General features: G+C 46.6%; 5 protein-coding genes across 5 annotated transcripts; 2 read left to right on the top strand and 3 right to left on the bottom strand.

Annotated features, from left to right (window-relative positions):
* Positions 1-3657: 3657 nt before the first annotated feature.
* On the bottom strand, positions 3658-5056 carry LOC101771143 (manganese-dependent ADP-ribose/CDP-alcohol diphosphatase). Its single transcript, XM_004974128.3, has one exon. The coding sequence runs from the start codon at positions 4948-4950 to the stop codon at positions 3931-3933; it is 1020 nt and encodes a 339-aa protein (XP_004974185.1). The 5' UTR covers positions 4951-5056; the 3' UTR covers positions 3658-3930.
* Positions 5057-5705: 649 nt separating this feature from the next.
* On the top strand, positions 5706-9306 carry LOC101771541 (cytochrome c1-2, heme protein, mitochondrial). The gene is made up of 8 exons (XM_004974129.4): positions 5706-5856; positions 6503-6570; positions 7070-7272; positions 7564-7843; positions 7925-7996; positions 8500-8616; positions 8713-8778; positions 8883-9306. The coding sequence occupies exons 2-8, from the start codon at positions 6511-6513 to the stop codon at positions 8997-8999; spliced, it is 915 nt and encodes a 304-aa protein (XP_004974186.1). The 5' UTR covers positions 5706-5856; positions 6503-6510; the 3' UTR covers positions 9000-9306.
* Positions 9307-10843: 1537 nt separating this feature from the next.
* Positions 10844-17518, bottom strand: LOC101771939. Its single transcript, XM_004974130.4, has 9 exons — positions 17120-17518; positions 14894-15319; positions 14621-14758; positions 14439-14542; positions 14171-14369; positions 13322-13860; positions 11772-12196; positions 11289-11382; positions 10844-11190 (listed from the first exon to the last, which is right to left on the bottom strand). The coding sequence occupies exons 1-9, from the start codon at positions 17306-17308 to the stop codon at positions 11073-11075; spliced, it is 2232 nt and encodes a 743-aa protein (XP_004974187.1). The 5' UTR covers positions 17309-17518; the 3' UTR covers positions 10844-11072.
* Positions 17519-18759: 1241 nt separating this feature from the next.
* LOC101772345 (putative low molecular weight protein-tyrosine-phosphatase slr0328) lies at positions 18760-22336 on the top strand. The gene is made up of 6 exons (XM_004974131.3): positions 18760-19217; positions 19896-20008; positions 20092-20227; positions 20319-20386; positions 21189-21275; positions 22039-22336. Exons 1-6 carry the CDS (start codon positions 18857-18859, stop codon positions 22114-22116), a joined length of 843 nt encoding a protein of 280 aa, XP_004974188.1. The 5' UTR covers positions 18760-18856; the 3' UTR covers positions 22117-22336.
* A 163-nt stretch (positions 22337-22499) lies between these two features.
* Positions 22500-23411, bottom strand: LOC101772750. Its single transcript, XM_004974132.4, has one exon. The coding sequence runs from the start codon at positions 23409-23411 to the stop codon at positions 22500-22502; it is 912 nt and encodes a 303-aa protein (XP_004974189.1).
* Positions 23412-25614: the final 2203 nt, after the last annotated feature.

Genomic DNA, 25614 nt, shown 5'->3' with positions numbered 1-25614 from the left:
TGCACAACCATCAAACAGTTTTGGCACTATGTGTTGCACTTGCACAGCACAGGAAGCCAAAAAAAAGGGGTCAGATCAAAAAAAGAAATCTCCTCGAATGAAGAAGATGAAAAGCAGCAGATAAGTAGTGAAATTCGGGGAAAAAAATCCAGAGAAGATCTCCCTGAAGAAGATGAAAAGATTCAACAAAGCTAGCAATTGTAGCAACGATGCAGGGTACGAATAACAACGCATACGAAACGAGCGTGTACCATTCAGAGATGAAGACAACACAGGAGAAGAGACTTGCTTGCATGCTCGGAGAAATTTGTGCAACTCCTCTTCCTAAAAGGAGCATCACGATCGAGAAACAGCAAAACGAACCCAATGCATGCGCGCAACTGGAGACAACGTTCCGTTTCGCTTCAATTAAGGCCTCTGACAGGCTAAATAAGATCGGTGGCACAAGAGCCGAATTGAACGAACGTGCGCTCCAACCAAAACATCCATGAGCAGGACGAGATTGAAATAGCCGTTCATATACATACATGTGCGACGTTCCTCAGATCAAACTCGAGTGCTTACCAAAACGCGCGACGTTCGTTCCTCCGATCAAACTCGAGTGCTTACCAAAACGCGCGCGCAGGCGCAGGAGAAGAAACCGGAGAGCGAGACAAGTGACACGAGCAGACCGACGCTCCGACCAAAAACATCCATCAAACAGGATGAGATCGAAGCGCGCTCGCTCTCCAGATAGATAGATAGATAGATATATACTATCGATGAACATCATCAGGAACTCAGATGCATTACAAACACAGGCAGTGCGCACATCCAGAATTCCAGATCTAAGCAAAAGAGGGTGTACAGGAGCATGCATACAGATGGAAGCTGGGACAGGTACAAGTAGAGGAGGTAGATGGAAGTGGAGGCCAAGCAAGCTCACGTCGTAATGAAACAGATTGTTGGCGGAGACGTCCACGAGGAATTGTTTTGCCGACGGACAGGGAAAGCTTCTTCTCGGCCTCCTTAGCCAGAGTCGCTGCCGACGGCGGCGCCGAAGAGGCCGTGGTCGGCGACGACGGAGGAGCCCGGACACTGACCGGCCCGGACGGCGGCGACGACGGAGGGGCCCGGACGGTGACCGGCCCGGATGGCGGCGACGAAGTGGCCGTGGTCGGCGACGATGGAGGGGCCCGGACGGTGACCGGTGGCGCCGAAGAGGCCGTGGTTGGCGACGAGTGAGGGGCCCGGACGGCGGCGCCGAAGAGGCCGTGGTTGGCGACGAGTGAGGGGCCCGGACGGTGACCGGCCCGGACGGCGGCGCCGAAGAGGACGTGGTCGGCGACGACGGAGGGGACCGGACGGTGTCCGGCCCGGACGGAGGTGAAGGTGAGGCCTTTTGCCGCAGGGCCATGGGCGCGCGGTACCCCACCACTATCGGCGCGGCCTCATGCTGAGCCGGCAACGGACTCCACGTGGACGCCGGCCGCGGGCGCATGAAGCCGCTAGGCCGGCCGCCTCGGTATCCCCGGTTGCCGTACGGTGGGCGCTGGTCCCCGGGATCGCCATGGCCTCCGGGGCCGCAGCTTCGGTAGGCCATGGGAGAAGGGAGGAGGCTTTGGTTGTGGTGGTTCTCGTAGATAGGCGAGACAAAAAGGAAGGGAGGTGGAAGAAACGGCGGGCGGAATGGGTGCTCGAGCAGGGGAGACGAGGAAGGGGCCTTTTACAAGAAGAAAGGAGGGGAGAGACAGAGATGCGGTGATCGGAACCTCGAGCCGAGAGATAGCGTCTAACGGTAACATTACCTCTCCGTTTGTCCAAAGTTGAGCTAAGACACTTCAACTTTTTTTCGCTCCTGCCAACATGGGAGGGTGCGGTAAGGTTACCCTCCTGCCAACATGGTACGTACGAACTCCGTCTCCTCCTCCGTCCTCCCTCCCTTCCTCATTTTTGCGCTCCCTTTTTCTTTTCAGTCAACACAAAAAGGGCCGTGAGCAGGTGCTTGCTGGCATGGACGTAATAAGTCTGCTTATGGAGCGGGTTGAAATGGGTTTTATAGAGTTGATTATGAAGCGGGACGTGTTTGAATGAGTTGGGTTTATCCAAATACGGGTTGGGGCGGGTTGGAGAGTGATTCCTTTTTCTATGGGTTCGTATAGGTTTAACTCACAAGTATCAGGGTTTTCTACATGAACCCACATGCAGATTTATGTAGCAAACACACGGGTTATAACAATTGGCGGGGCGGGTCAGATTAGATTTAAATAATAGTTATGGGGCTGAATGAAAAATGAGTTAATTTAATGTGGGTTGGGGTGGGTCAGGGGTGGGTTTCAACCCATTAGCAGGGTTACATGGACAGCTTGTTTTTTCAGTGGCTGTTTGGATGCAACTGCAACGGCGAAAGCACACGCTTAAAAAAAAACGAAAACACGATATGAATTGAAGGAGAAGCAGGGAGGGATCTTGTCTTGTTCATGACTGGAATCTTAATGCCGAGAAACATTCTTCCTTTTTTAAAAAAAAAACAGAGAGAGAGAGGGAAACAGTCTTCCATTTCACGAGGGAGCCAGCTGATGCTGATCAGAGGCGCAGGCGTGTTGCCGTTGCCAAATGATCCGCTGCTGGTCCGCTACGGCTACGCCCTGCCCTTGGCCGGGTTCCACTTTTGGCACGGCGATCATCTGCAATTCTGCATCGCCGTGTTGCGCTGCCTGCCTGGCGTACTAGCCAAAGAAAGCCGCGTTGCTTTTTGCCTGCATTGCCTTTTTTTCTTTCTCTCTTTTTCCCCCTTCTTTTTGTGCTGGGGAAGATCAAAGTTGGGATTGGAGAAAAAGGCTCTCAATTATACTTGGGATTTACTATTCAAGAAAAATAGTTTTCTGTTTCACTGCTGGTCTGCAGCGCCTTCTTTTGCCGGTACGGGTGGTCGGAAGGGCGAAAGCACCAGCTAGCTGTGGAGGCGGAGATTCCGGCCGGTCAATCTCTCGCGCTCGGGGTTCGCCGCCGCCGCCGGAGTGCCGGCCGATCGACCGGCGCCGCACCAACCGCTCGGGGTGGCCGACGATCAAGGACGCGACCATGGAAGCATGGTGCTGCCGCGCAGTGCCCGAGGCTGCCCAGCCTGCAGGCTGCAGCTCTTGCGTTGCAGCCTTACTTGCAGATTGCAACAGACCCTGATCGTCTGCGGCGCGGACAGCGCTTTTTTCTTTTCTTCTTCTTCTTCTTCTTTTTCTTTTTAACACAACTCAACCTGATTCAGAGGATGGTGGAGCTGTATTATTAACAAGGACTGGATGTTCATCTTGGTTCAAAAAAAAAAGACTGTTGTTCAATTCCATCCCAGTTTGATATGCTAGGCTTTTCGCATGCACGAGCACGGTGCCCTCGCGCACCACCCAGAGGCCGCCGAGCTCACGTCTCCGCTGCATCGGATGCCGCCGCTGCTGCCAGCATGCCGTGGAGCGATGTAACCGGTCGGTCAGAGTTACACGCACAGCGCCCGAGGCACGGAGGTCAGTGGCGAAACCGGGAAAAGCAGCAGGCAGCCAGGCGAAAAGCGCCGGCGCGGCGAGCTCGTCCGGCGGTGCTGCTGAGAGCCAGCAAACAAAACAACAGCCTCCAACAATCAGCACAGTTGAACCCTTTATGCTTGTATAATAGGACGAGGAGAAGACACGTGGTTCACTCAGGGTCATGGGATTAGCTCAAAGGGCTGTGATTTGTTAACCAGATTGTACTTCTAGATTCTAGTACTCAACTGCTGGTATGCGAATTGCACGAGCTGTTCGTTTGCAGGCTTCCAGCGGCTTGTGCATTGGTTAGGTTCATGTAGGTACCAGAATTCAGAAACAAAACGTTCCCAACGGCAGTGGTTAAGCCAGAGTACTCGTGTGTTCGTATGAATCGTATCGCAGTAGTACACGCAGCCGCAAGCGATGCCGATCCCTACGCCGCAGCTACCTCAGTCGAGGACGAGGAGCTGAGCAGCAGCATCTCCGTGCTGGCCATCCTGTCGGATCCGACGAGCCTGAGCCGGTCGGGGTACACCTCGACGCGCCCGAACGCGTCGGTGCCGGGAGGGCACTCGACGGCGGCCTCCAGCGTGCGGTGGTGCACGCCGCACCCGTCCACGGCGTACCCGCCCCTGTGGACGTGCCCGGCGAGGCACGCCACGACGCACCCTTCGTGCCGCCGCACCACGGCCATCACCTCCTCGTAGTTCCACATGAGCCCCGTGGGCGACGCCGCGCCGGGGTGCACCGGCAGGTGGCTGCACACCACGACCCTCTCCCGCCGCCGCGCCGCGCCGCGGAGGACGCCGTCCAGCCACCGCAGCTGCGCGCCGCCCACGCCGCCGTTGAACATCACGAACCGCCGGTCCGTCCCCTCGAGCCCGCTCGGGCTGTTCTTGTCGCGGTTCGGGTTCCGGGCATCCAGGAACCGCCGCGCCGCCGCGGACGACGGGTGCGTCCGCGGCCGCCCGAGGGCGCTCAAGTCGTAGGCGTCCAGCACCACGAAGCGGTACCCCGGCCACGGCGAGAAGTCGTAGTAGGCGGCGGAGCGGCCCGGCGGCGAGGGGATACGCAGCTCCGGCACGAGGTCGCTCCGGGGGAGGTTGTACAGGCAGTGGTTGCCGAGCATGTGGTACGCCGGCCCGCCGCGGAAGCCGTCGAACTCGCGCACCACGGCGCGGACGGCCTCCAGGGACCGCTCCCTGGGGCAGAAGCCGTCGACGATGTCGCCGAAGTTGACGCAGAACCTGACGCCCTCGTGGGCGTTCCAGCTCCGGACGGCGCGGCGGAGGACGCAGATGCTGTGGCGGTAGTAGCGCGGCACGCCGAGGAAGGACCGGCCGTCGGGGATGTCGGCGTACTGCACGTCGGCGATGACGCCGAACGAGAAGAGCGGCTCCTTCGCCGACGACGCCGGCGGCCGGACCACGCCGGCGTTCGGGCGCGCCAGCATGGGCCGAGTCCAGCAGCGGCGAGTGGTCGTCGCTGGTTGGGTGGCGGCACAAGCTAGCTAGGAGTATCTGCAGGTCCCGTGCACTGCAGCACGGTGCGCCGCTCGTTTTTTAGCCTGTTGGGCTGAGATTTTGTGTGGACGGAGGCCACGACAGAAAGGGAGTGGCAGATCAACGGCTGGGACCAATTTTTTAATAATCCATTTTTAGGGAATTTTAGGACCGTTTGGTAGGGCTTCTTAAAATGCTTCTCCACCGATTTTTGTGAAATCCTACTAAAAACGGCTTCACCACCAAAGCCGGGAAGAAGTCGCAAAACGGCTTACTCTAGAAAGGAGAAACCGAAAAAGTGGCTTCACCAGCTTATCCTCTCTCTCCCAGCATTAAGTGATCATAAAATTACATATATTGCCATTAAAAAGCTGTTTTACTAAACATTTTGCAAAATGGCTTCAGCTTCACTAAAAAGTCATTCTACTGAAAAAGCCGAAACCGTTTTATGAGAAGTCGAAACTCTACCAAACGGAACCTTAATAGTCCATTTTTGAGTGAGAGGATAATAGTCCATTTAAATGCAAAACAATCTATTTCTTTGGGCCTCCAAGGTTGATGGTCTTTCTGGGCCTACGTATACTGGTCGGGCGGGCCTCAAAATCAAGGTCTAGCTGGAAGGGCCCGCGTGGCCCGTCCGGAAGCCGCGGCGCAGGGCGGCCCCACGTGTCAGTGAGACGTCCCCAGAGGGAGATCGGCACCACCCGCCTGGGTCTCGCATCGGCATCGCCACAAAGCCCATCACACACCCCCCGCATCCTCCCCTCCCCTCGCCCATTCCTTCCGCCTCCCTCCCCGCGCCGCCGCTCGCCGGAGCCCGCGTCTCCGCCCGCGACGCACCGCGCCGCGCCCTGTAGGTGAGTCCTCTTGATTAGTGTCCTCGTTGATTCCTGCTGGTTCGTCCCCTTCCAGGCATGTGGTGGAGATCTCCGATCTGGTGATCCGCTCTGGTCTCCGGTAGTTGCGGACGACCCAAGGGTCGTGTCCAGGCCTCTTGGGGCCGTGGGAATCGAGCCGCTAGATCTGTGCGAATCCGATCGATTGAGGCGGCGTACGCATCCGGGGCTTGACCTCGCGTCCTTCTCCGTTGGCGTCCTCGTCCCTGTGGGTTGCAGCGGAGTGGAGATCCATCTGCCCCAACCTAAAAGTTGATTTCCGTTTCCTTTTTGTTGTTAGTTGTTACGAAGAGCTAGATTGCTAGTTCATTCTGCGGGACCAATTAATGTTGTTGTCCCTGATAGTGATAGCTGAAATGCAAATCTAGCCATTTATGTGTTGCGGATTTGGGTGTTAGACTGGCAAAATTTGCGGCAAAACCTCCTGATTTCGTGCTTTCAATGTGGTTTGTTCCGCTTGAATTCATTGGAAGGGTTGATTAGTGTCAGTAGGATGGAACCATTTGTATCTATGAAGAAATTTGCATGTTTTATTTCTGGTGCTCATGCTTGTTGTGCCAAACCACTTTTCACTATGGAACTAAGTTCTCAATACTGGATTTTGCAGAATCCTGGATGGCTGCCACAAGGGGCATTAACCAGCTTCTGAGGAGAACTCTCCACAACCAGTCATCTGTAAGTACCAATATCAGTGAACTCTTTGTTTGTATGCCAGCCTCTTCAAAATGAGTCCATATCCAATTCGGGTAGTGAAGCCTCACCATTGTAATATGGAATGTATCTATCTGTGGATTTACTGTTCATGTTGGAAGCAAATCGTAGTGAACGTGCTTAAGCTGTTAGGATCTGCATGATGTCCGCTTGACAGAAATGAGCAATTAATCACTGCCGCATGTGTCTTTTATAGGGTTTATGTTTTGCTGTTCTTGTCTTATCCTATTGTATAATAAATTTGAACCAGATAGCTTGAGCAGTATAGTCCTTTTCAGTTCTGTTGACTGGATCTTTACTAGTTATCCTAGTTGTGTTGGATCCCTCCTTTTCCAATCAAAATTATGAGTTTTGGAGGTCATTAAGTTACTTTTGACTTATGAGTTTTGGTAGACATTCTATCTTTTTCCACGGGCCATGACCCATGATTGCTGTCTCTTAACATTGTTGCCATGTTTTGTAGGGTTCATCGCTGCTTTCTTCACTTCGGGGAAAGCATGAAGAGTCCTCTGCTGGACTGAGAGCATTGGCTCTTCTTGGAGTTGGTGCCTCTGGTCTATTGAGTTTTGCTACAATAGCATCTGCGGATGAAGCTGAGCATGGCTTGGCAGCCCCAGATTATCCCTGGCCACATGCTGGCATCATGAGCTCTTATGATCATGCATCGTAAGTCAACCGTATCCTCTCATTTTCATTAAACTTTTATTCATTTGGTATGGCTTGATATTTACAGAATCATGTAAATCATTTTATGGAATATGGATCATGGCACAGAATTAACAAGCTTTTTTGTGTGCTGGGGTGTATAATTTACAAATGACATTTTGTACTACTTTAACAATTAGCAATGAAGTAATTTAGTAGTTGTCTTGTTCCAGGACAAATTCTTGTTGAACTGTAAGTACTTTGTTTTCTTGCATTCTTCTCTAATATATCTAAAAAAATATTACTCTGCAGAATTCGGCGTGGACATCAAGTTTACACACAAGTTTGTGCCTCTTGTCACTCCATGTCCTTGATTTCGTACCGTGATTTGGTTGGGGTGGCCTATACTGAAGAGGAAACAAAGGCAATGGCTGCTGAGATTGAGGTAGTTGATGGTCCTAATGATGAGGGTGAAATGTTCACCCGCCCTGGTAAGCTGAGTGACCGCTTCCCACAGCCCTATGCAAATGAGCAAGCAGCCCGATTTGCAAATGGTGGTGCATACCCCCCGGACCTCAGTCTTATCACAAAGGTAATTTCTGCCAATGGTCTTGCATTGTTTGGTGTGATCTTTCACTCCTTGTGGCTTACTGTTTGCAATGCTTTTATTCAGGCAAGGCACAATGGTCAGAACTACGTTTTTGCTCTTCTTACTGGTTATCGTGACCCACCTGCTGGCGTTCAGGTACTTTAATTGTTTATGTATCATTTCAATCTGGTGTGGTTTACGGCTTTGTGAATCCATTATCATTGTTTATACATGGTTAAGAGTAACCTCTTGCTTGATTTACAATCACTTGTATTGCATGATACATTTCAAATCTCCGTTTCATACTGGCTCCTGATTTATGCACAATTTTCTCTGTTAGAAGATGCTATTGGATGTTGAAAGCACTGAACTGCAGATTATGATGTTCCGAGTGCTTAATCTTTTCTGTTCGACGAGCAATTGTTGGTCAATAATCTTTGATCAGTTCAACATCACTAGTTTTATCTGTGTATGTTTACCATGGATAATTCTTTGATTCTGTAATACTGTCAAACACAGGCCCCCATAGATATTGACTAAAATATGTCTTGTGATTGTCTATCAAAGGATGGATATTTCATACTTTTTTGCATTATAGTGTTTGCTTTTGCTAGATTATTATAGGTAACAATAATGACATTCATTGTTTTGCAACCTAGATCCGTGAGGGTCTGCATTACAATCCCTACTTCCCTGGTGGTGCCATAGCCATGCCCAAGATGCTTAATGATGGAGCTGTTGAGTACGAGGATGGTACTCCTGCAACTGAAGCCCAGGTAAACTATTACTGTCATTGTTTATCCATTCAGTTTTCAGTTGTGAGGTTAGGAGCCCAGGACTGAGGCGTGACCGTTCTCATGTTTCTTTCACAGATGGGTAAGGATGTCGTATCATTCCTTTCGTGGGCAGCTGAGCCTGAGATGGAAGAGAGAAAGCTGGTAACATCCTTGCGGCTTAATCAATTGACTGCAGATGTCTCTGTTGCTTTTCAATTTTGCCATGATCCATGTCCTGATCACAACCCACTCAAAACTCGTTGTAGATGGGAGTGAAGTGGATCTTCCTACTGTCACTAGCTCTTCTCCAAGCTGCCTACTACCGGCGCATGAAGTGGTCAGTCTTGAAGTCGCGCAAGCTGGTCCTGGATGTTGTCAACTGAGGACTGCCGTTTCCTTTTTTAAATTTTAAATATGTCGAGCCTTTAACGGGGAGCATTCAAAATAATGGATTTGTGATGTACAATTTTGCCACTGGGGCTAGGTTCCATGCCTAGAAATTTATTTTGTCTTCTTTACTCTGCTGCAAAAGCATTTTCTCCAAGGGAGCACTTCGTTTCACGGTTTTTTGTCTGTCACCACCTCAAATGTTACCAGCAATCTTCTAACTTAACAGCTGATGGGAGTTGATAAATTCTTATGCTATGAAATATTGAACTGTTCGGTTCATAGGTTCTTTATTCTATGAAATACGGAACTGCTCGTTTTGCCTACTTTCATATTTGGTGTTTGCTTATTCCGTGTTGCATGGAAGGTTTGAGAGTTTGCTCTGAAATCTGTGATCCCTTGAAATGGCCACGTACCCAAATGCGAGCCTGTAACACAATCCGGTAATTTTTTGGTTCAAAAGATGCAATTCGGAATGTTTTAGTTGAAAAGGGCAACTGGCAAAGTGAAAGGGACAACTGATTGCTCAGATTGATAAACACTCCACTTGGTACTTGAAGCCCACCGATCAATGAAGCCCAATTACCGTCGATTAATGGCCCAACAACACCCAGATCGGCCCCCCAATAACGCCACCGATGGGGAAGAAGGGGATCATCCACCATGGAGGTGATGCTTGATCGGTTCGTGTTCCACCGTGACGGCGGCGCCAAGCCCTTCCGACTACATCGACACGGTGACGCTGGTCACCGTCGACATGGACGCCAGGACGGTGCTGTCGGTGCGCCCGTACATCGAAGGGGAGCAGGAACTTTACGGTGAAGATGCTGACGTGGCCGAGTTGTACAAGTCTAACTGTTGAGCATGGTGGTTTAGGTGTTGTGCTGTCCTTGATAGAAACGTGAATTGCTATCAACAACGCAGGGAATATGCTTTTTTTCTCTGTGAAATATCCTGTTGCTCTCTTGCTCATCTCTAGTGCAGAGGCCATTGCTCCACTCGCAGGGAAGAAGAGGCAGGAGTTCCCCTCAAATTTTCTGTTCCCATTGACCCCTCTCCGTTTTATTTTTGCCTTCTTTGTTACTCTTTATAGTTTAGCTTTCCTTCTGGCAGAATGCTGTCGAGGAGCTAGCACATGATTTTGTGTAAAGATGTGTGTTTTAATGCAAATACATAATTAGCATTTCAAAATGTTCAACAAAATTATACATCTTACTCTACGAATTCACTATCACTCATTTAAACTTGAATTAAACAACCTGTTCATTCAACTTCTGTACAAGCTAATGATTCAAAGTGCAATAGTCCAAATTTCAAATGCTGATACGGTAAGAGCCTCTCGAAGGGACCTCGCGCTTCTACATCAACAGTCCAAATTCTCAGCCCTGGAGGCATGCATCTTTGCAGCAGAGCATAAGCGTCAGTCCAGCGGGGATTCCTTTCTCTCTTTTTTTTCATAAAAACACAGCTAGCGCTAAGTACCAACACCATGATTTATGCCAAAACTGTAGAAACAGCCCCGCCTCAAAAACAATCAACTGCGACTACAAAACAACTATTGAAACCATGAAAGCAGAGAAGAATCTTAGGTTCGTTCATATGCATTCATCAAGATCTTTTTTGTGTGAATATATCATCCACTGGTGGAATCTGTATGCAAATCCAAATTGCAAATAAAAAATTATGACAAAAAGATGAACATATCACTGAATCGTATGAAAACATGGATCAGCTCAAATGTGCCAGCTATGGTCGTATAGAAGCTGATGCATGCATCAAAGTTCCAGTGGAAGCTGAGTAATATGCAACTATGCAAGACATAACCCAGAGTGAGACATCATTGTAGAAAATGACAACCTAAGCTTCATATAAAGATAAAAAATCAGTGCCTTGCTGTAAAACGTTATACATTTTTGCTATGCAAGTGTTGCATAAAAGATGGGACACCAAAACTTGGCCATGTATTTCTACAGATCTAGGTACAGGATCTAAATCATGCTGCTGAGTTAGGCAATAAAAACGGGAATCTGTCACTGGGTCAGGCAATTAGTGCAAAACTCTTCATTCCATCACCTCTTAGGTGCACAAGAAAGGACAGAATCACGGCAATGCATCCAGTATTCTGTAATACCAATGTTCATCCAAGGAAATGAAGGAGACGGCTGCAGATGCAGTGATGAAGGCACCCTGAACAAAGAAACATAGGAATTTACAATGAATGCCATCAAATGTGTGTGTGTGTGGGGGGGGGGGGGGGGGGGAATCAAACTGACAGATTTTGCTACCTTTCACCACTAAGGATCCCATATGCCAATTGTTTGCAGAAGGAGAAACCAGTCCTGTTGAAAACCCTCTCATAATTTGATCCGATTACTTGAACTGCACGTAGCATCCTTTATGTTAGACCAAGTGAAACAACACAGAAGCAGCTGCAGTCTACACAGAAGCAACTGCAGTCTAGTTCTTCAAACAGATGCACAGAGACATTATATTGACAACAGCAAGCACATTTTTGTGATAAGAACATGGAGCTTGTCTGCAAAAATATAATGCATTCAAAAGTGGGGGAAGCTATTTAAATTTGGACTTCACTTTGTTGTTAACTACCTCTCTTAATATATATGATTCCATAATGGAAACTTGCCATGTAGAATGCTACAGACATGTTGCTCCTGATGTTATCGTAAAATTCGATATCTAAAAAAGTAATAATGCACCAACAGTTCAACTAAGAAAGGTCTAAGCAAAAGTCAAGAGAAACAGTTTACCAAGAGTGGCATAGTTGCAATCAAGTTCTGAAACTAATGATTCGGATTGTTCATCAACAGTATCCTTTGTTTTCCTTTCATTGAAACCTCTGACTGGATGGGCTGATAGGTCATCATCTTCAAAAGTACGTCCGCTTGATGATGGCACATGAAGGAAAAATACTCCAGCAGGAAATCTTTGCCTCCTTGTCACCCATAGAGTTAACTCAGCATATGGAGTAGACTGGATTACAGCGATTACAATTTCCAGCATCACGCACACCCAGATAACCGTTGTTGTCAAGATAGAGAAGAATACATAGAATACAGAAGTTGTAGGTATAAGAAGTAGGACTGGTGTAAATAGCAAGGAACCAACCACATGCTGTTCAACTGTGTAGTCATAGCTATCTAACCTCTGCCTAAGAGGATTCCATTTGCGCCCTCTGTTATGGCATAAGCAAATGATTAGCAAACTTACGAGATAAGTATGAAAAAATCTGATGGAGAAACAAGTATTTCAGTATCTAAGTTGCTATTGTAACAATATTTATCATATTAAATGAAGTGCCATTGAATAATAACAAGTAACCAAATGATGAGAAAGAAATAATATTCCAAATCTTTTAGTTGATGTTTTATGGTATGCTTTTACACTCATTAAGAGGTAGAGAAAAGTAAAAACTAATCATAATCAAACATGTAATTTCTGACATAACTCTGACGAAGAATTTGTAATTTACAGTGAGAATGTTTTATTTCTAATATCCAGTGACAATACTTTAATACAGTTAACAGAAACAAAACTGTTGCTGTAAAAGTAGCAATGGCTACAAGAACCTACAACTACAATTCACATAAAAGGTCTTGCATTTTTTTTTGTATCAGCATGTGTTTGCACTATCTGAAATAGTTTGTGAAAACTAAAGAACTTGAATAGCTTTTATTAAAGAACAGCTTTGTATAAACTAAAGAAAGCTCGGCCAACCTAGGAGAAACTATACGATGCAAATAAGAAGACATCGGACCCAAATTCGAGTTGGACAGGACTTAAACAGGGTCGTAGGGGTGTGTACCAGACCTCCCACCAACTTAGGTAGGTCAGTTCCTAGTTTTGTAGAAACTGTCTCATAGGTTAGGAAAGTGATTTAGCTAGGGTTTCTTTCCTTTTACATTGGATGAATAGGATTTTGTTCAAGGCTGTGCAACTCTACCTTCACTCTTCCATGCACACAATAACTTGGCAGCTCCCTTACTCTGAACTTTTTTGTTGCCCAAACTAGTCCAGCTTTGTGTCATGTTAAGGGTTCAAGCGAAAAAATTCAGTGTATTCTAACCCCTAAAAATAGCATATGTTTCAGTAATCAATAAAATAATACAATCAGACAGCCTCCAAAATTCAAATAGACAAAGATCCAGCTGATATGACCTATTTGTACAAGTCAACAAAAAGATATTTTTCTCAAAGCAAAACTAGATAGAATACTTTATTAAGGCTAATATTTAGCACGTAATCAACATGTATCACTCATTCAGATTTAAAAATAGGTTGCAGTTTAGTAACCACTTACCTGAAAAGACGCCACAAGGATGCAACCGTCTGAATCTGTCTTGAATATATTGATGATATTAACCAGTGAAGCATGGTAACATGCAACGTAGCAAGCTGGATAATGTCAATAAAGAATGAAACTGGAGCTGTCAGACCTAAAATAATTCCAGAAAGTGCAATGCCTCGAATTATATGCCTCAGGTAGCCTCCCACGAAGAACCAAAGGGTAGAGTAAATTTGAACTGCATTCAGAGAAATCATGCCTAAAAGCTCTGCTAACTCTGTATTCAGCTTAAAGCCAGCTGGAACACCCATCAGCCACACACAACCAGATCGCAAGATTGCGTCTGTCATGTGGTGAACAAGATCAATAGTACAACTACAAATAGTCTCTGTATGTAATAAAAATGCTGCTCCAAGGACAAAACCCATCAGGAGATCCACAGCGATACTTGACCACAAAGCATGCTTCCGAATTGCAGCTTTGTGTGCATATTCAACGTTCACAGTGGAGCTGAACCAAGGATAACGAGAGTGAAGCTTAGTATTTTTGATAATCTGCACTTAAGCATATGTTAACTAGTAGGTAGTGAGTGAAATCTGCACTTGAATATTAACAAACTACAAAGATTCTTGGTATAAAGGTTACATGGATCAACAAAATGGAAGTGCAGCAGTTCCCTTAGCATTAAAAAAACATGCAAGGACTATGTCATCTCCCTGGTACAGTTAACTCAGAAGGATAGCTCCAATTAATATGCCAAATTGCCAATATGACAAAACAAATTAAAACAGCGACTAAGTTACTGTGCAGATTAAGAAGCTACATAGCCATTATAAGTTTACCTTAGGGAGTATCCCGGAGGACAATTGGCCAGTGAAGAATTTGACAACTGCGAAGATGAATGTTATTCCACGAATGTTTGAAAACCTTGTGTAACATCAAGTACTGGAACATATGGCTTAAACATTTTCGGAACATTAGAATCATAATGTAGAGGATAGTTGATGCTGAAGCCAAAAATATTCCCATGCAGTGCCATGTCACTTGAACTAAGACATCATATCTGAAAAAGCAAGTAGCAAGATAAGAGCAGGCGAAAGTAGCAGAACGTAGAAGGCAAACAAATGCTTACACAGATGCAAAGGCGAAATAAGCCCCAGAGCTGCTGGTTGAGCATTCCTGAGTAACTGGCAGTCTAGCTGCATTTGAACAATTGAGCGCCAAAATAATTGAATCCTTCAAACAAATGTGAAGCGACTTAGCAGACTTATTAATGAAGAAAGTAATATCATGCAAGTTCACCCATGCACATACCAAATCAAGAAATGATGGTTGCTTTTGGAGATCATTTATCCAATTTGGCTTTTTGAAAGAAGCCTTTAACTTACGAGGTGCATCCACTCCCAGTGAAAAATGGTTTCTGCCAAAGGTTGGAACCTCATATAATATGACCTAAAAATAAATTGAATAAAATATCTCATTAGTTTTTTAGAATAAATGGGACAATAACTGAAGAGGGTTAAGTACAAGAGGGTTTAAAAAATAGTTAATATAAGGATATCATAAACATAGCCTTGACTTACATACGTGGCAATGATTGATGTCAACCTGTTGGCCATCAGAATACAAATGGCAAAAAACTGGAACTTGATTTAGGTTGCTCTTAAAGCTCTTTCCAGACTTGCAAAAGAAGTGCACCCAGCTACCCTCTTTGACTGCAGACTTTCTGAAAGCATCCAGAAAACCATCTAACACACAACAATCACATCCCCATCTTCTATGATCGTAACTTGGATGCTGATCCCCATTCCCAACTGATCCAATCGTAACATTGTTTCTGCTTGTGCCAAAATGTTGTCTCTGAACAAATTGGGTGTCCAAGGGCAGTTGTTCAGTACAGCAGTATTCTTCTAACTCTCCAGGGAGATGTCGACCACAATCCCCAAGAATGGTAAATGTAGCCGATTCTTGCAGGCTCACTGGCATCTTTTTATTTGAGGAAAGAACGATGGTCTAACATGAGAAACAACATTGAGAAAAGAGGTTATGAACAATATAACCAACTAAGATAAACATGCACTTCACTTTTTTGGAGAATTTTTTAGCAGCTACATCAGTACATAAGCGAAATAAATAAATGAATAAAACATTCAAGTTGTGAAATTAAAGTGGTAAACAGATAAAGATCACATAATTTTGTCAGTAGATTATTTGAGTTCCCTAAGAAGGGAAAAGGACATCCTGACTTAAACAACCTACAAGGCAGATCTTTCTGCATAGCAAAGCAACCTCTGCAGTTGATAAGATGGGCCTTAAAACAAAATCTTAGACAACTCAACACAAAGTAATACAGTTAGAATGCAGGGAAAAGGTAGGTCTATTAAAAAAATGCGCTAAGCACCACCTAGGCATCACCCCACCGGAGTTCATGGAGGAGGATCAAAGGAGATCGAGGACCAGAGGAGGGGAAGAAGGAAAGTGAGAACAGATCAGAAGAAGACTGAAGGAGGCGATGTAGAAGGAAAGGGAAAGAACATGACTAGGACGCAACAAGTAGGCAGGCCCACTTGGCTCCGGGAGCAACTTAAGCATGCAAACACCAAGCCTAGAAACACCTTGCCTGCTCCCATCCAACACTGCCAAAGTAAACTACCATTCACCAGCACAACTACTCTCTTCCAGCTTCCGTCACCAACATCATTCCACCTTCCCTCTCTCTCTCTTCCCATGCCTCTAATGTCACCAGTAGAGGTGATATTGACGAATTGATCTTGCTCGGTCAGTCATCAAGAGTCCAAGACACACAATTGACCACTGAATCGTGCAGCCAGTCGCCTGGCCCAACTACCCCACCTATATTGGAAACTAAGAGCAGCCAAATGGCATCTAGCCTATGCAACTGAGTGGGAAAATTAAAAAAAAAAGGGTGGGACGACGCGAAAGTAGAAAGAAAATTCGAGGATTACAAACTGTGTTCCAGCAAAAGCAGTTTATTGCTACTTGCTTAAAGAACAGCTATCTTCTCTTCTGCACAGTGAGGTGTTTAAAAGGCCATCTTAAAGTTTTAAATGTTTCCAACTCCAACCTTGGAGAACTAAAATGACAAAAGCAAAGGGTGTAAAGCCTTTCCGAACATAAGTGCACTAAAATAATGGAATTATGCAAACAAATCAATTCCATTAAATTAACATGAGTGTGATCATTTCCCTCTGGCTTTTGGAGTTGGCTGAACGCGAACAAGCTAAAATGGAGATTGGAGAAAACATGGACAGAAAACGCCATCCCACTTTGTTCCTTTAAAGAAGGTGGGTGCCTTTTAGAAAGTGCAAGAAAACTCCTCTAGGGTGCACATTTACATATAGATGTCAGATTTTGCCCCTTATATTTACAATAGGTCCACTTCTATATTGGAGAGAGAGAAAAACGAGTAAATCATTCAAGAACCTAAGTAAACTGAACTGGACATCTCAATGACGCGACGGCCAGTCAATAATTTCCTCTGTAAACCTAATCTTTTAACCGCGCTTTGTAACTTCTTCAATTACATTACATTTAATACTTTAGATTGGATAAAATCAGTATTACTAAAATCTTCCTAGAGATTCCAATAAAAACTGCCTCACCTTCCAGTCTTCCACTAATATCTTACAATGGAACCTCACAACACCGCATTTGGCACATAGATTACTAAATACGAGTTCATGCCTCAACCAAAAATTACCCAGTAGATCAAGTAACTATGTTAAACTAGGTTTAACCTGACAACACATCATCTGCACACAACTCTGAATCAGAAATGATATCGATACTGACCTGCAGGGCGTCGGGTGTGGCAAAATAACGCAGGATCTGATCCTGGGGGACAGCCGCGGAGACGACGATGTCGAGAGAGCCGGCGCTGCTGAATAACCATCCGAACAGGACGAGCCTTGCCGAACCGGGCCCCTGCTCGAGCCGCAGCTCCTGGCGCGGCCACCAGATCCTGCATCGCTCAACGGTCATCGCCGCTGTACCTTGGGGCTTGTGTCCTGGGTGGACAGCATCGATTAGAGGAGCGACGCTGGCCCCTCCCCACACGCGCTCCTGATGCGCGCCCCCCGCCCGTCCGCCGCCCGCCGGCGCGCTGTAGTTCGCCGGATGGCGGGTGCGTCGCGTCGGGGGGGAGCCGGATGAGCAGAGGACCAGTCAAATGCTCACAGTATTACCCTAGGAAGTTTCTTTGTGTAATGATCACACCTCAATGTCAAACGAGATCAAAGTCTTATGTAATTATATGTGCTGTTATTTTTTGCCAATACTATTGTATAAATATATTTTTATTATAAAAATATTTCTATTATCAATTTTATACTTAAATAAATATATTAAGCATGTATCTCTTACTTATGTTACAATTGTTTTTTCCCGAAATACACCCGTACCTCTTACTCGTGTTTTTTTAGTTAACTTCTCGCTTGTGACATTTGTACCGAATATGCATTAGCATTCGTTTGCTCTTCAGATTATACGCAATGTGCATCGTCATAATTCAAGTGGTGATTAATTTAAACTTGAAGGCATATTTTAAGTATAATTCCTACCAGAGTTAGAGATAACACCAATGATTTCCATGACTTAATTCATTTACAGACCAAAACCAAGGTCATATGCTCACTTGGTTTTCCGATGATTCTCTTTTTGGTTAGAAAGATTTTGCATCGTCATACAATTATGCTGAAGTTGGCGCAATGGATGTAGACGGTACACTGTGAATCTTTGTTTCTAGTTTAGTTTGATTATTAAACATCTCGCTTTACGTCTATATAGTTTGACACTGCTTACTTAACATGCTGATGCCTTTACATCTATATTTTAATATTTTACATCTATAAGGTTTATTAAATATAGACATAACTGTTGATGAATCCTATTAAAATGATGTCACATTTATCTGATATAGGTTCGATCATAAGCCTATGTAACTGGATTACATGGTTAGGACTAAAGTGTCAAAATATAAACCAAATAATTGCACTATGATTAATATTATGATCATTAGTATTATGATGAAATGCTCTTAGCTATATACTTTCAGTTTTAAATATACAATATTTTTAATTAACTTTTTTTAAATATCATATATTTGAAAATAGAGAGTACTTTTAGATTCAATTTAAACAAGAATTTAAACCGGGAAATAAAATGCAAAGGAAATAAAAAAGGAAACCACTATGATTAATATTATTATGATCATTAGTATTATGATGAAATGCTCTTAGCTATATACTTTTGGTTTTAAATATACAATATTTTTAATTAACTTATTTTAAATATCATATATTTGAAAATAGGGAGTACTTTTAGGATTCAATTTAAACAAGAATTTAAACCGGAAAATAAAATGCAAAGAAAATAAAAAAGGGAAACCGATCCGGGTCCGGGCGCTTTGTCTCTGCGGCTGCGGTGCCGCCCGACAGCTAGAGCCCGCGGGAGCCACTCGCTCGCGGGCCTCAGGAATCCTTGCTCATCCTCGCAGCCGCCCCTCGAGGCCTCGCCACGGCGCCGCCGGCAATGCCTGGAGCCGTCGCGCCCACACTCGCGGCGGCGGCGGCGAGCAGCTCCACCACCTCCGCCGCTGCGGCCTCCTCAGTGGCTCCGAACCCGACAACGCGAGGAGACCCGTTAAGCAGCAGGTGTTGCCGCATTGCTGCTCCCTCTCCACTTGTCCCACCACTTGCAGCCACCCGTCGTCTTCTCGGCCACGGCTGCCGCGCCGCACCGCTAGTCGCCAGTCCCCACCAGGCGCGAAATCCTCGCCTCCGATTCGCAGCGGCGGCGACGGCGGCGGAGGGGATGGCTGCGGAGGCGAGCACGGCGGACGCGGCGTCGGCGGCTGAGGCGAAGCCCTTCGCCGTCCTTTTCGTGTGCCTCGGTCAGTCCCCTGAAACCGTAGTCTCTGTGCACCCCCCATCTCCGTGCCCGTGCGTGCGCGTGAACCGATTCGAGTGCCAATCCTCGAGTGCCCCCGCGTGCGTGCGGATTGAACTTACCCGTTGATGTTTCGAGTAGTCTATTAGCTGCGTTCCTGGATGCTCATCCTATGGGTAGTATTGGTTTCTGTACCTATGCTCGCTTGTCAGCTTGTCTTACCATCGTAGATCCCAATGAAGGTACAAGTTAGAAATACTTATAACTTATCTGCCGCATGATTAGGAAATTTTAGCTAGTTGGAAATGCAATTTAACAAACCTTTGTTTCATTTCCCTGCTACATGTTTGAAAATTTCAGATGACTTGGTTCGAGCATTGTGATGCTTAGCACTTGTGTGTAGTGATTGTTCAACTATGTAAGCGCTGTATGTATCACTGCACGAACTGTATGAATTAAGGTGCTCCGTACTTGTTCCCATGCACTTGCAATGTATTGCCTGCTTTTCACAATGTCTATGATCATGCATCGCTTTTTGCACATGCTTAGGTGTTTGTTCAATAGCGGGTAATCTCATCGCACTGCCTTATCTCTGACTGTGTGTTACAGTGCGAAGGTGCCTGAGATATTGATACATATGTATTTGTCTCTCTTCAGAGCTTGATGTAAACTATGTGTACAGGGAACATTTGCCGGAGTCCTGCAGCTGAGGCTGTGTTCCGGAACCTCGTAAGCAAGCGTGGGCTTGACTCCAAGTTTCACATAGACTCTGCTGGTACCATTGGATATCATGAGGTGATACCCTGCATTTACCTTACTCATTATACAATCACTCAGTTTGGTAATGCCATCACTGATGAGGTATTCTGTGAATTCAGGGTAACAAGGCAGACTCGAGGATGAGATCTGCTTCAAAGAAGCGGGGGATTGAGGTGACCTCAATATCCAGACCTATCAAACCCTCAGATTTCCGTGACTTCGATCTTATCCTTGCAATGGACAGGCAGAACTATGGTTCTCTCTCAGGCCCTGTTACTTGTGTTTCAGTATCTCTGGATTTTTTTTATGTGTGCTTCTTGATGCATTTCTTTTAAACAATATGCAGAAGATATATTGAACTCATTTGAGAGATGGAGACACAAGGAGCCCCTCCCTGACAGTGCACCCAACAAGGTTAGTGCATAGATATTAAACTCAACATCTCTCAATTTCGCAAACTAGTATTCATTCTAAATACATTTGTGTGTACATTTCAATTTTGAAGACACATTCTCTTCCCTTCTAGCATTTCTATATATGTCCCACTGAAGTGTACAACACACATACGAACACCATTCACAGGCCAGGTCTAATGTTTCAGCCATATGCTTAGTTTTCACCCCTTCCCTTTATAGTAGAAACAAAAGTGAGCCATGAGAACTATTGGGGGTGGCCAAATATCACCATGAACTATTAAACTGCACCTATTTTACTTTCTGTACACTGGTATGGTGCATCTTTCATATATTTAAACATTACAATAGGTGAAAGACCATACAACGTTTCATTTATGTCCCTACGAATTACCCTATTGGCTCTTGATGTTTCCGAAATTTCTTTAGCTTGTGCCATTTTAGCAAGGTAAACTTGCTTAATTTTCTACGGCATAGGCACTCACTAGATCACATTGCTTGATGTGATTTTTATTTTGTTTTAGGGGCTTATCTTGTTAACAATGTCTGCAAAGTGCAACGGGCGAATATGTTTATCATTTATTTACTTAACTATGTAAAAGAGCACACCTTCCATCTCTGCTTGATACCTATTCTTTTGTTCTTGCCGCTAGTCTTTGTACAAAGCTGTAGGGAAGTTATTGATCCAACTTTTAATATTTTCTGTTATCTACGTAAGGTATGTAATGACATAATATTTTTTTAAATGCTTATTCGTTCTTGAAAGCTCACATCTATGCAATTGTTACTTGTATATTTATTAGGTTAAGCTGATGTGCTCCTATTGCAAACGACATACTGAGTCTGAAGTCCCAGATCCTTATTATGGAGGCCCTCAGGGATTTGAAAAGGTTAGTAGCATGAAGTGCTTGCTCCTCAGTAGCATGTTTGCAACTATATTTTCGACCTTATGAGTTGTGATTGTCCCAGGGGACAATGAGTATGAATGTTGTGGTCCCTCTGCATAACCACTTCCTTTTCGTTGCTGTCTTACTAAAATAGCTTAGCATGAAACTGGATAGTGGATACCTTGATTGATACTTTCCATTTATGATTTCAAGCTTGCCTAGTGACTGATTGATGAACAGAGATATGCATAAGCTCTGCCAATATCTGTGCATCAAGTGTTAACTTTAAACATCTCCTGAACTTTAGGTGGCTTTTCTATAGTAATTATTACATGTCAGCTTTCACTTTTGGAATATGTTCATACCTGCAAAGTAACTTATGCGGGTAATCTTCTTCTAATACAAAGAGGAAAAAAAAGCATGTCTAGGCAAGTACACAGCATGGCTGCCGCCTCATCATAGCTTGAGCAGCCTATGATGCAGTCATAAACTATATTACATTAACTAACCACAGGAAATAAAAAAGCTAGGATTTGTTCCTGCTGACAAGCTGATGCTGAAGCACCAATTCATATAGTCTGATATATCCTCGTACTCAGGCCCCCCTGGATAGTTGGATGTGATAACCAATTTACTGTCCTAGCTATAGTCATGCATTATGTCTTCAAAATAGCTGACTGTGCTTCCACAAGAGCTACTTGAAAATAACATTTGTGTTTGATATGTTTCCATTTTCTAACAAGTGATCCTGGGGCAATGCTTTCAGGTCTTGGATTTATTGGAAGATGCATGCGAGTCGCTGCTTGATAGCATCGTGGCAGACAATGCCAACATTTCTGGATGACCTTGGATGTTCACAATGTGCTGCTGGACTGCTGGAGTAATATGGAACATTGATCATGGACCCAGGTCTTTGGATGGGACTTGGATCTGTTAGCATTGTGATGATCATAATCCTGTATATGACTTGTGATATACAAAAACGTACTCATCATGACTCGTTTTTCCACCCAGATAATCAGAAACAATCTGAAGAGCCAACATTCTTATGCCCATTTGAAACATACCAATTTTGCGTAGAACTGTAAGAACATTTTTTTCTTTGTTTGACTTTTGCAGTGACTTTCTGTACAGTACATCCAGTGTCGCACTGTATCTTTTGATCACCAATTCATCAAAAGGAGTAGAACAATTCACCCCCAACACAGGTTTGACAGTGGGCGCCGGTCACCGGCGGTAGCACTGCACGTGCAAGAAGAAACCACCGGGCGACTGGCCTCTCGCCACCGTCTCGTCCGCCATCCACAGCCTGCCCTCCTTCTCCGCCCTTGCCTTGACCATGAACTGCGCCCCCGTGCCGGCGCCTCCGCCTCCCCGGCCGCCGAACCACCAGTCGTGCACGTCCCACATGACGTCGACGACCTCCCCGTCGGGCAGCACGGCGGCGCGGTTGCCCCGGAATCCCCAGCCCACCCGCCGCACCTCCGCCACCTTCTCCCCGTCGATGCTGACCCGCAGCTCCCCGTCGCCGCCCCTGCAGGCGTGCACGGCCACCTCGTGCTCCTCCCCGCCCTCCCGGAACCTGCACCGCGTCACGTGCGCCGCCGCCGCGCCGCGCAGCTGCTCCCGCCGGCTGACGAGGACCGCGCCGCCGTGCGCGTGCGGGACTGCGGCGCCGAGGTGGCGGGCGACCTCGCGCGCCGCGCCGCCCGCGCCGAGGAGGAGCGCGAGCTCGGCATCGGCCACGACGGCGAGGCCGTAGTCGCGCTCCGGCTCCGGGGACGGGCCCGAGGCGTACTTGGCCTCCGCGATGTCCCAGTGCACGCCGACGGCCGTGCCGGCGCCTGTCACCAGCGACCGGCTCCCCCGCCTCTTCTGCAGCAGCACCTGGCCGCTCCTCCTCGCCGCCGGCGCCGAGCCGCCGCCGTCGTCGAAGGCCACGGCCACGCCGGGCGCTCCCGCGGCGCTGCGCGTCCACGTGACCCGAACGAGCATCTCCTTGCCCGTGGACAGAACCGCCCTGTACACGCTGGTGGTCGCCGCCTGCAGCGACCGGTCGAGCGCGCCGCGGCCCGAGACGGAGGCGGCCGCCGCCGCGACGCTGACGGATCCGTCGCCGAAGCAGGACAGCTCCCTCATTGCTTGCCGCCGCAACGAAGCGATCCGACGCCGCAGCGGCCGCGGATCTTGCCGCGACGAGGCTCCGCTGCTCCGGCAAGAAGGAATGCCGCGAGCGAATGAAGGCGAGGAGGAGGAGGAGAATCGGGCGACATTTTAATTGGGGGAGCGTGCCGTTGGCTGAGCTTGCAGTTGCAGGTGAGGTGGCGGTCAAACGATTTTAATTAACGGCAGAAACCCACTGCAGGTATCTGCAGTTCCGTCTGGTCAAATAACAGGGGGTTTGGTTGCTCAGGACCTCCTAAAAAAATTAATTAGAAGTATTAAATATAAATTAATTATAAAATTAATTGTACAGAGATGAATCTATTAAGCCTAATTAGTCTATGATTTGACAATACGGTGCTACAGTAAATATAGACAATACGGTGCTACAGTAAACATGTGCTAGTGATGAATTAATTAGACTTAATAGATTCGTCTTGTGAATTAGCCTCTATCTATGTAATTAGTTTTATAATTAGTTCATGTTTATTTCTCCTAATTAACGTCCACGTATTCTTAGACTAAAGAACCAAATGAATTTTGTTAGGAGCAAAAAATTGTTAGGCAATTTGACCGAAATTATTCGCAGCTGTCAACTGTCATGTAGCAGCCCGTCGGCCATGGCTAATTGGCTAGCTAGCTACGAGCTGCTTCTTTTCTTTTTGGCACGATGGCATGCTGGCAAGTGACAGAGGGACCGTATCATATTCCGGCCTGGTATGCCTGACGCCCTAACTCCTAACCAAGCCACGTCTTTTATAATCGTTTAATTATTGTCAGCAAATGTGTGTTTGGGCGTTTGGCTGGCATGGAAGATACTGGTCGACCAAATCAGACGCTACAGCGTGATTTGCGAAGCTCAAACGGAGCTGTGTGCCTAATCGAGCGGCGACATGGAAGATGCGGGTGATCTGAGTGACGGATGATGGATGGGATACGCTTGTCATCGAGACCTCGACACGTGCACGTTCATTCGAGCTGTTCGTGTGCTAAGCATCGTTGGAATCCACGGTGCTAATCTCTTCTCTCTGGGAAGTTTCATTTTTTTTAGGCTGAATTCCACCTAGCGTCTTGATTTTGACCACCAACCACAAAATCAAAAAAATTTAGCCACCCAACTCTTAAAACATCGGGTGGTTTTGTGGGAGGTTTCGCTGACATGGATCCACGTGACGGTAGAACCCACTTGTCAGCCCTCCTCCCTCCTCTCTCTCTTTCTTCTCTCTCTTCTCTCCTGATGCAGAGCCGGGTCCGATGCTAGGCTCGCCGCCGCATCATCCCTAGTGCTTCGAGTGCTCGTGCCGCCGGCAATGGCCCGGCTTGTGCCGGTTGGGACGCCATTGGGGCGGCGTCGCCCCCCGCGGCGCTCTCCGACGCAGGAGGAGACCGGCGGCGGACAGAGGAGGCGCTGGGGAGGGGAAGGCAGTGCAGGGAGGGCGCCGCGGGGTCGGGGCAAGCGCGGGAGGCTGGCGGCGGGCAGGGGTAGGCGCGGTGGGGGAGTTCAGCGCGGGGAAGGTAGCGTAGAGCGCTCTAGGAACTCGAGGTGGCCACTGCCAGCTCCGGAGCTGCTAACAGGGAGAGAAGAGGGTTGACAAGTGTGCCCTACCGCTATGTGGCGTTCACGTCAGCAAATCTACCTACCAAAACCGTCCGATGGCCAAATATGAACGGTTTTGAGAGTTAGTGAGTATTTGGATACAGGTGCTAAACTTTAGCCGTGTCACGTCGGATGTTCGGATGCTAATTAGGAGGACTAGACATGAGCTAATTATAAAACTAATTGCAGAACTCCTAGGCTAATTCGCGAGACTAACTAACTAGTTACTGTAGCACCACATTGTCAAGTCATGGACTAACTAGGCATAATAGATTCGTCTCGCGAATTAGACTCCATCTGTGCAATTAGTTTTGTAATCAGCTTATATTTAATACTCCTAATTAGTATCTAACATCCAATATGATATGTGCTAAATTTTATCACGTGGGAGCCAACCAAGCCTCATGTGGTTAAAGATTTCTCGTTTTAGGGTTGGATGCTTACATTTTTGTTTTTTTGGGATCTTCTCTCTCTAAGAGTGGTGGTTGGGCCCAATGGGCTTTTCCACCACAAAATGCCGCCTCTTCAGCGAACAGCCCGCTGTTGTTTTGCGTACGAACTCCCTTCCAGCAACACCCCTCC

The sequence above is a fragment of the Setaria italica genome, chromosome VI (assembly GCF_000263155.2).
Source record: "Setaria italica strain Yugu1 chromosome VI, Setaria_italica_v2.0, whole genome shotgun sequence".
Taxonomy (NCBI): Eukaryota; Viridiplantae; Streptophyta; class Magnoliopsida; order Poales; family Poaceae; genus Setaria; species Setaria italica.
This window is presented reverse-complemented; position numbering and strand designations above follow the sequence as displayed.

Coding starts and splice junctions, on each gene's coding strand:
- LOC101771143 (XM_004974128.3), bottom strand. CDS start 4,950: ATGCTGGCGCGCCCGAACGCCGGCGTGGTCCGGCCGCCGGCGTCGTCG.
- LOC101771541 (XM_004974129.4), top strand. CDS start 6,511: ATGGCTGCCACAAGGGGCATTAACCAGCTTCTGAGGAGAACTCTCCAC. Junction 7,273..7,563: donor AGCTCTTATGATCATGCATC/GTAAGTCAACCG, acceptor ATTACTCTGCAG/AATTCGGCGTGGACATCAAG. Junction 8,617..8,712: donor CTCCTGCAACTGAAGCCCAG/GTAAACTATTAC, acceptor TTTCTTTCACAG/ATGGGTAAGGATGTCGTATC.
- LOC101772750 (XM_004974132.4), bottom strand. CDS start 23,411: ATGAGGGAGCTGTCCTGCTTCGGCGACGGATCCGTCAGCGTCGCGGCG.
- LOC101771939 (XM_004974130.4), bottom strand. CDS start 17,308: ATGACCGTTGAGCGATGCAGGATCTGGTGGCCGCGCCAGGAGCTGCGG. Junction 15,320..17,119: donor CCACACCCGACGCCCTGCAG/GTCAGTATCGAT, acceptor TTCTCATGTTAG/ACCATCGTTCTTTCCTCAAA. Junction 14,543..14,620: donor AACCATCATTTCTTGATTTG/GTATGTGCATGG, acceptor ATTTGTTTGAAG/GATTCAATTATTTTGGCGCT.
- LOC101772345 (XM_004974131.3), top strand. CDS start 18,857: ATGCCTGGAGCCGTCGCGCCCACACTCGCGGCGGCGGCGGCGAGCAGC. Junction 19,218..19,895: donor CGTCCTTTTCGTGTGCCTCG/GTCAGTCCCCTG, acceptor CTATGTGTACAG/GGAACATTTGCCGGAGTCCT. Junction 20,228..20,318: donor AATGGACAGGCAGAACTATG/GTTCTCTCTCAG, acceptor AACAATATGCAG/AAGATATATTGAACTCATTT.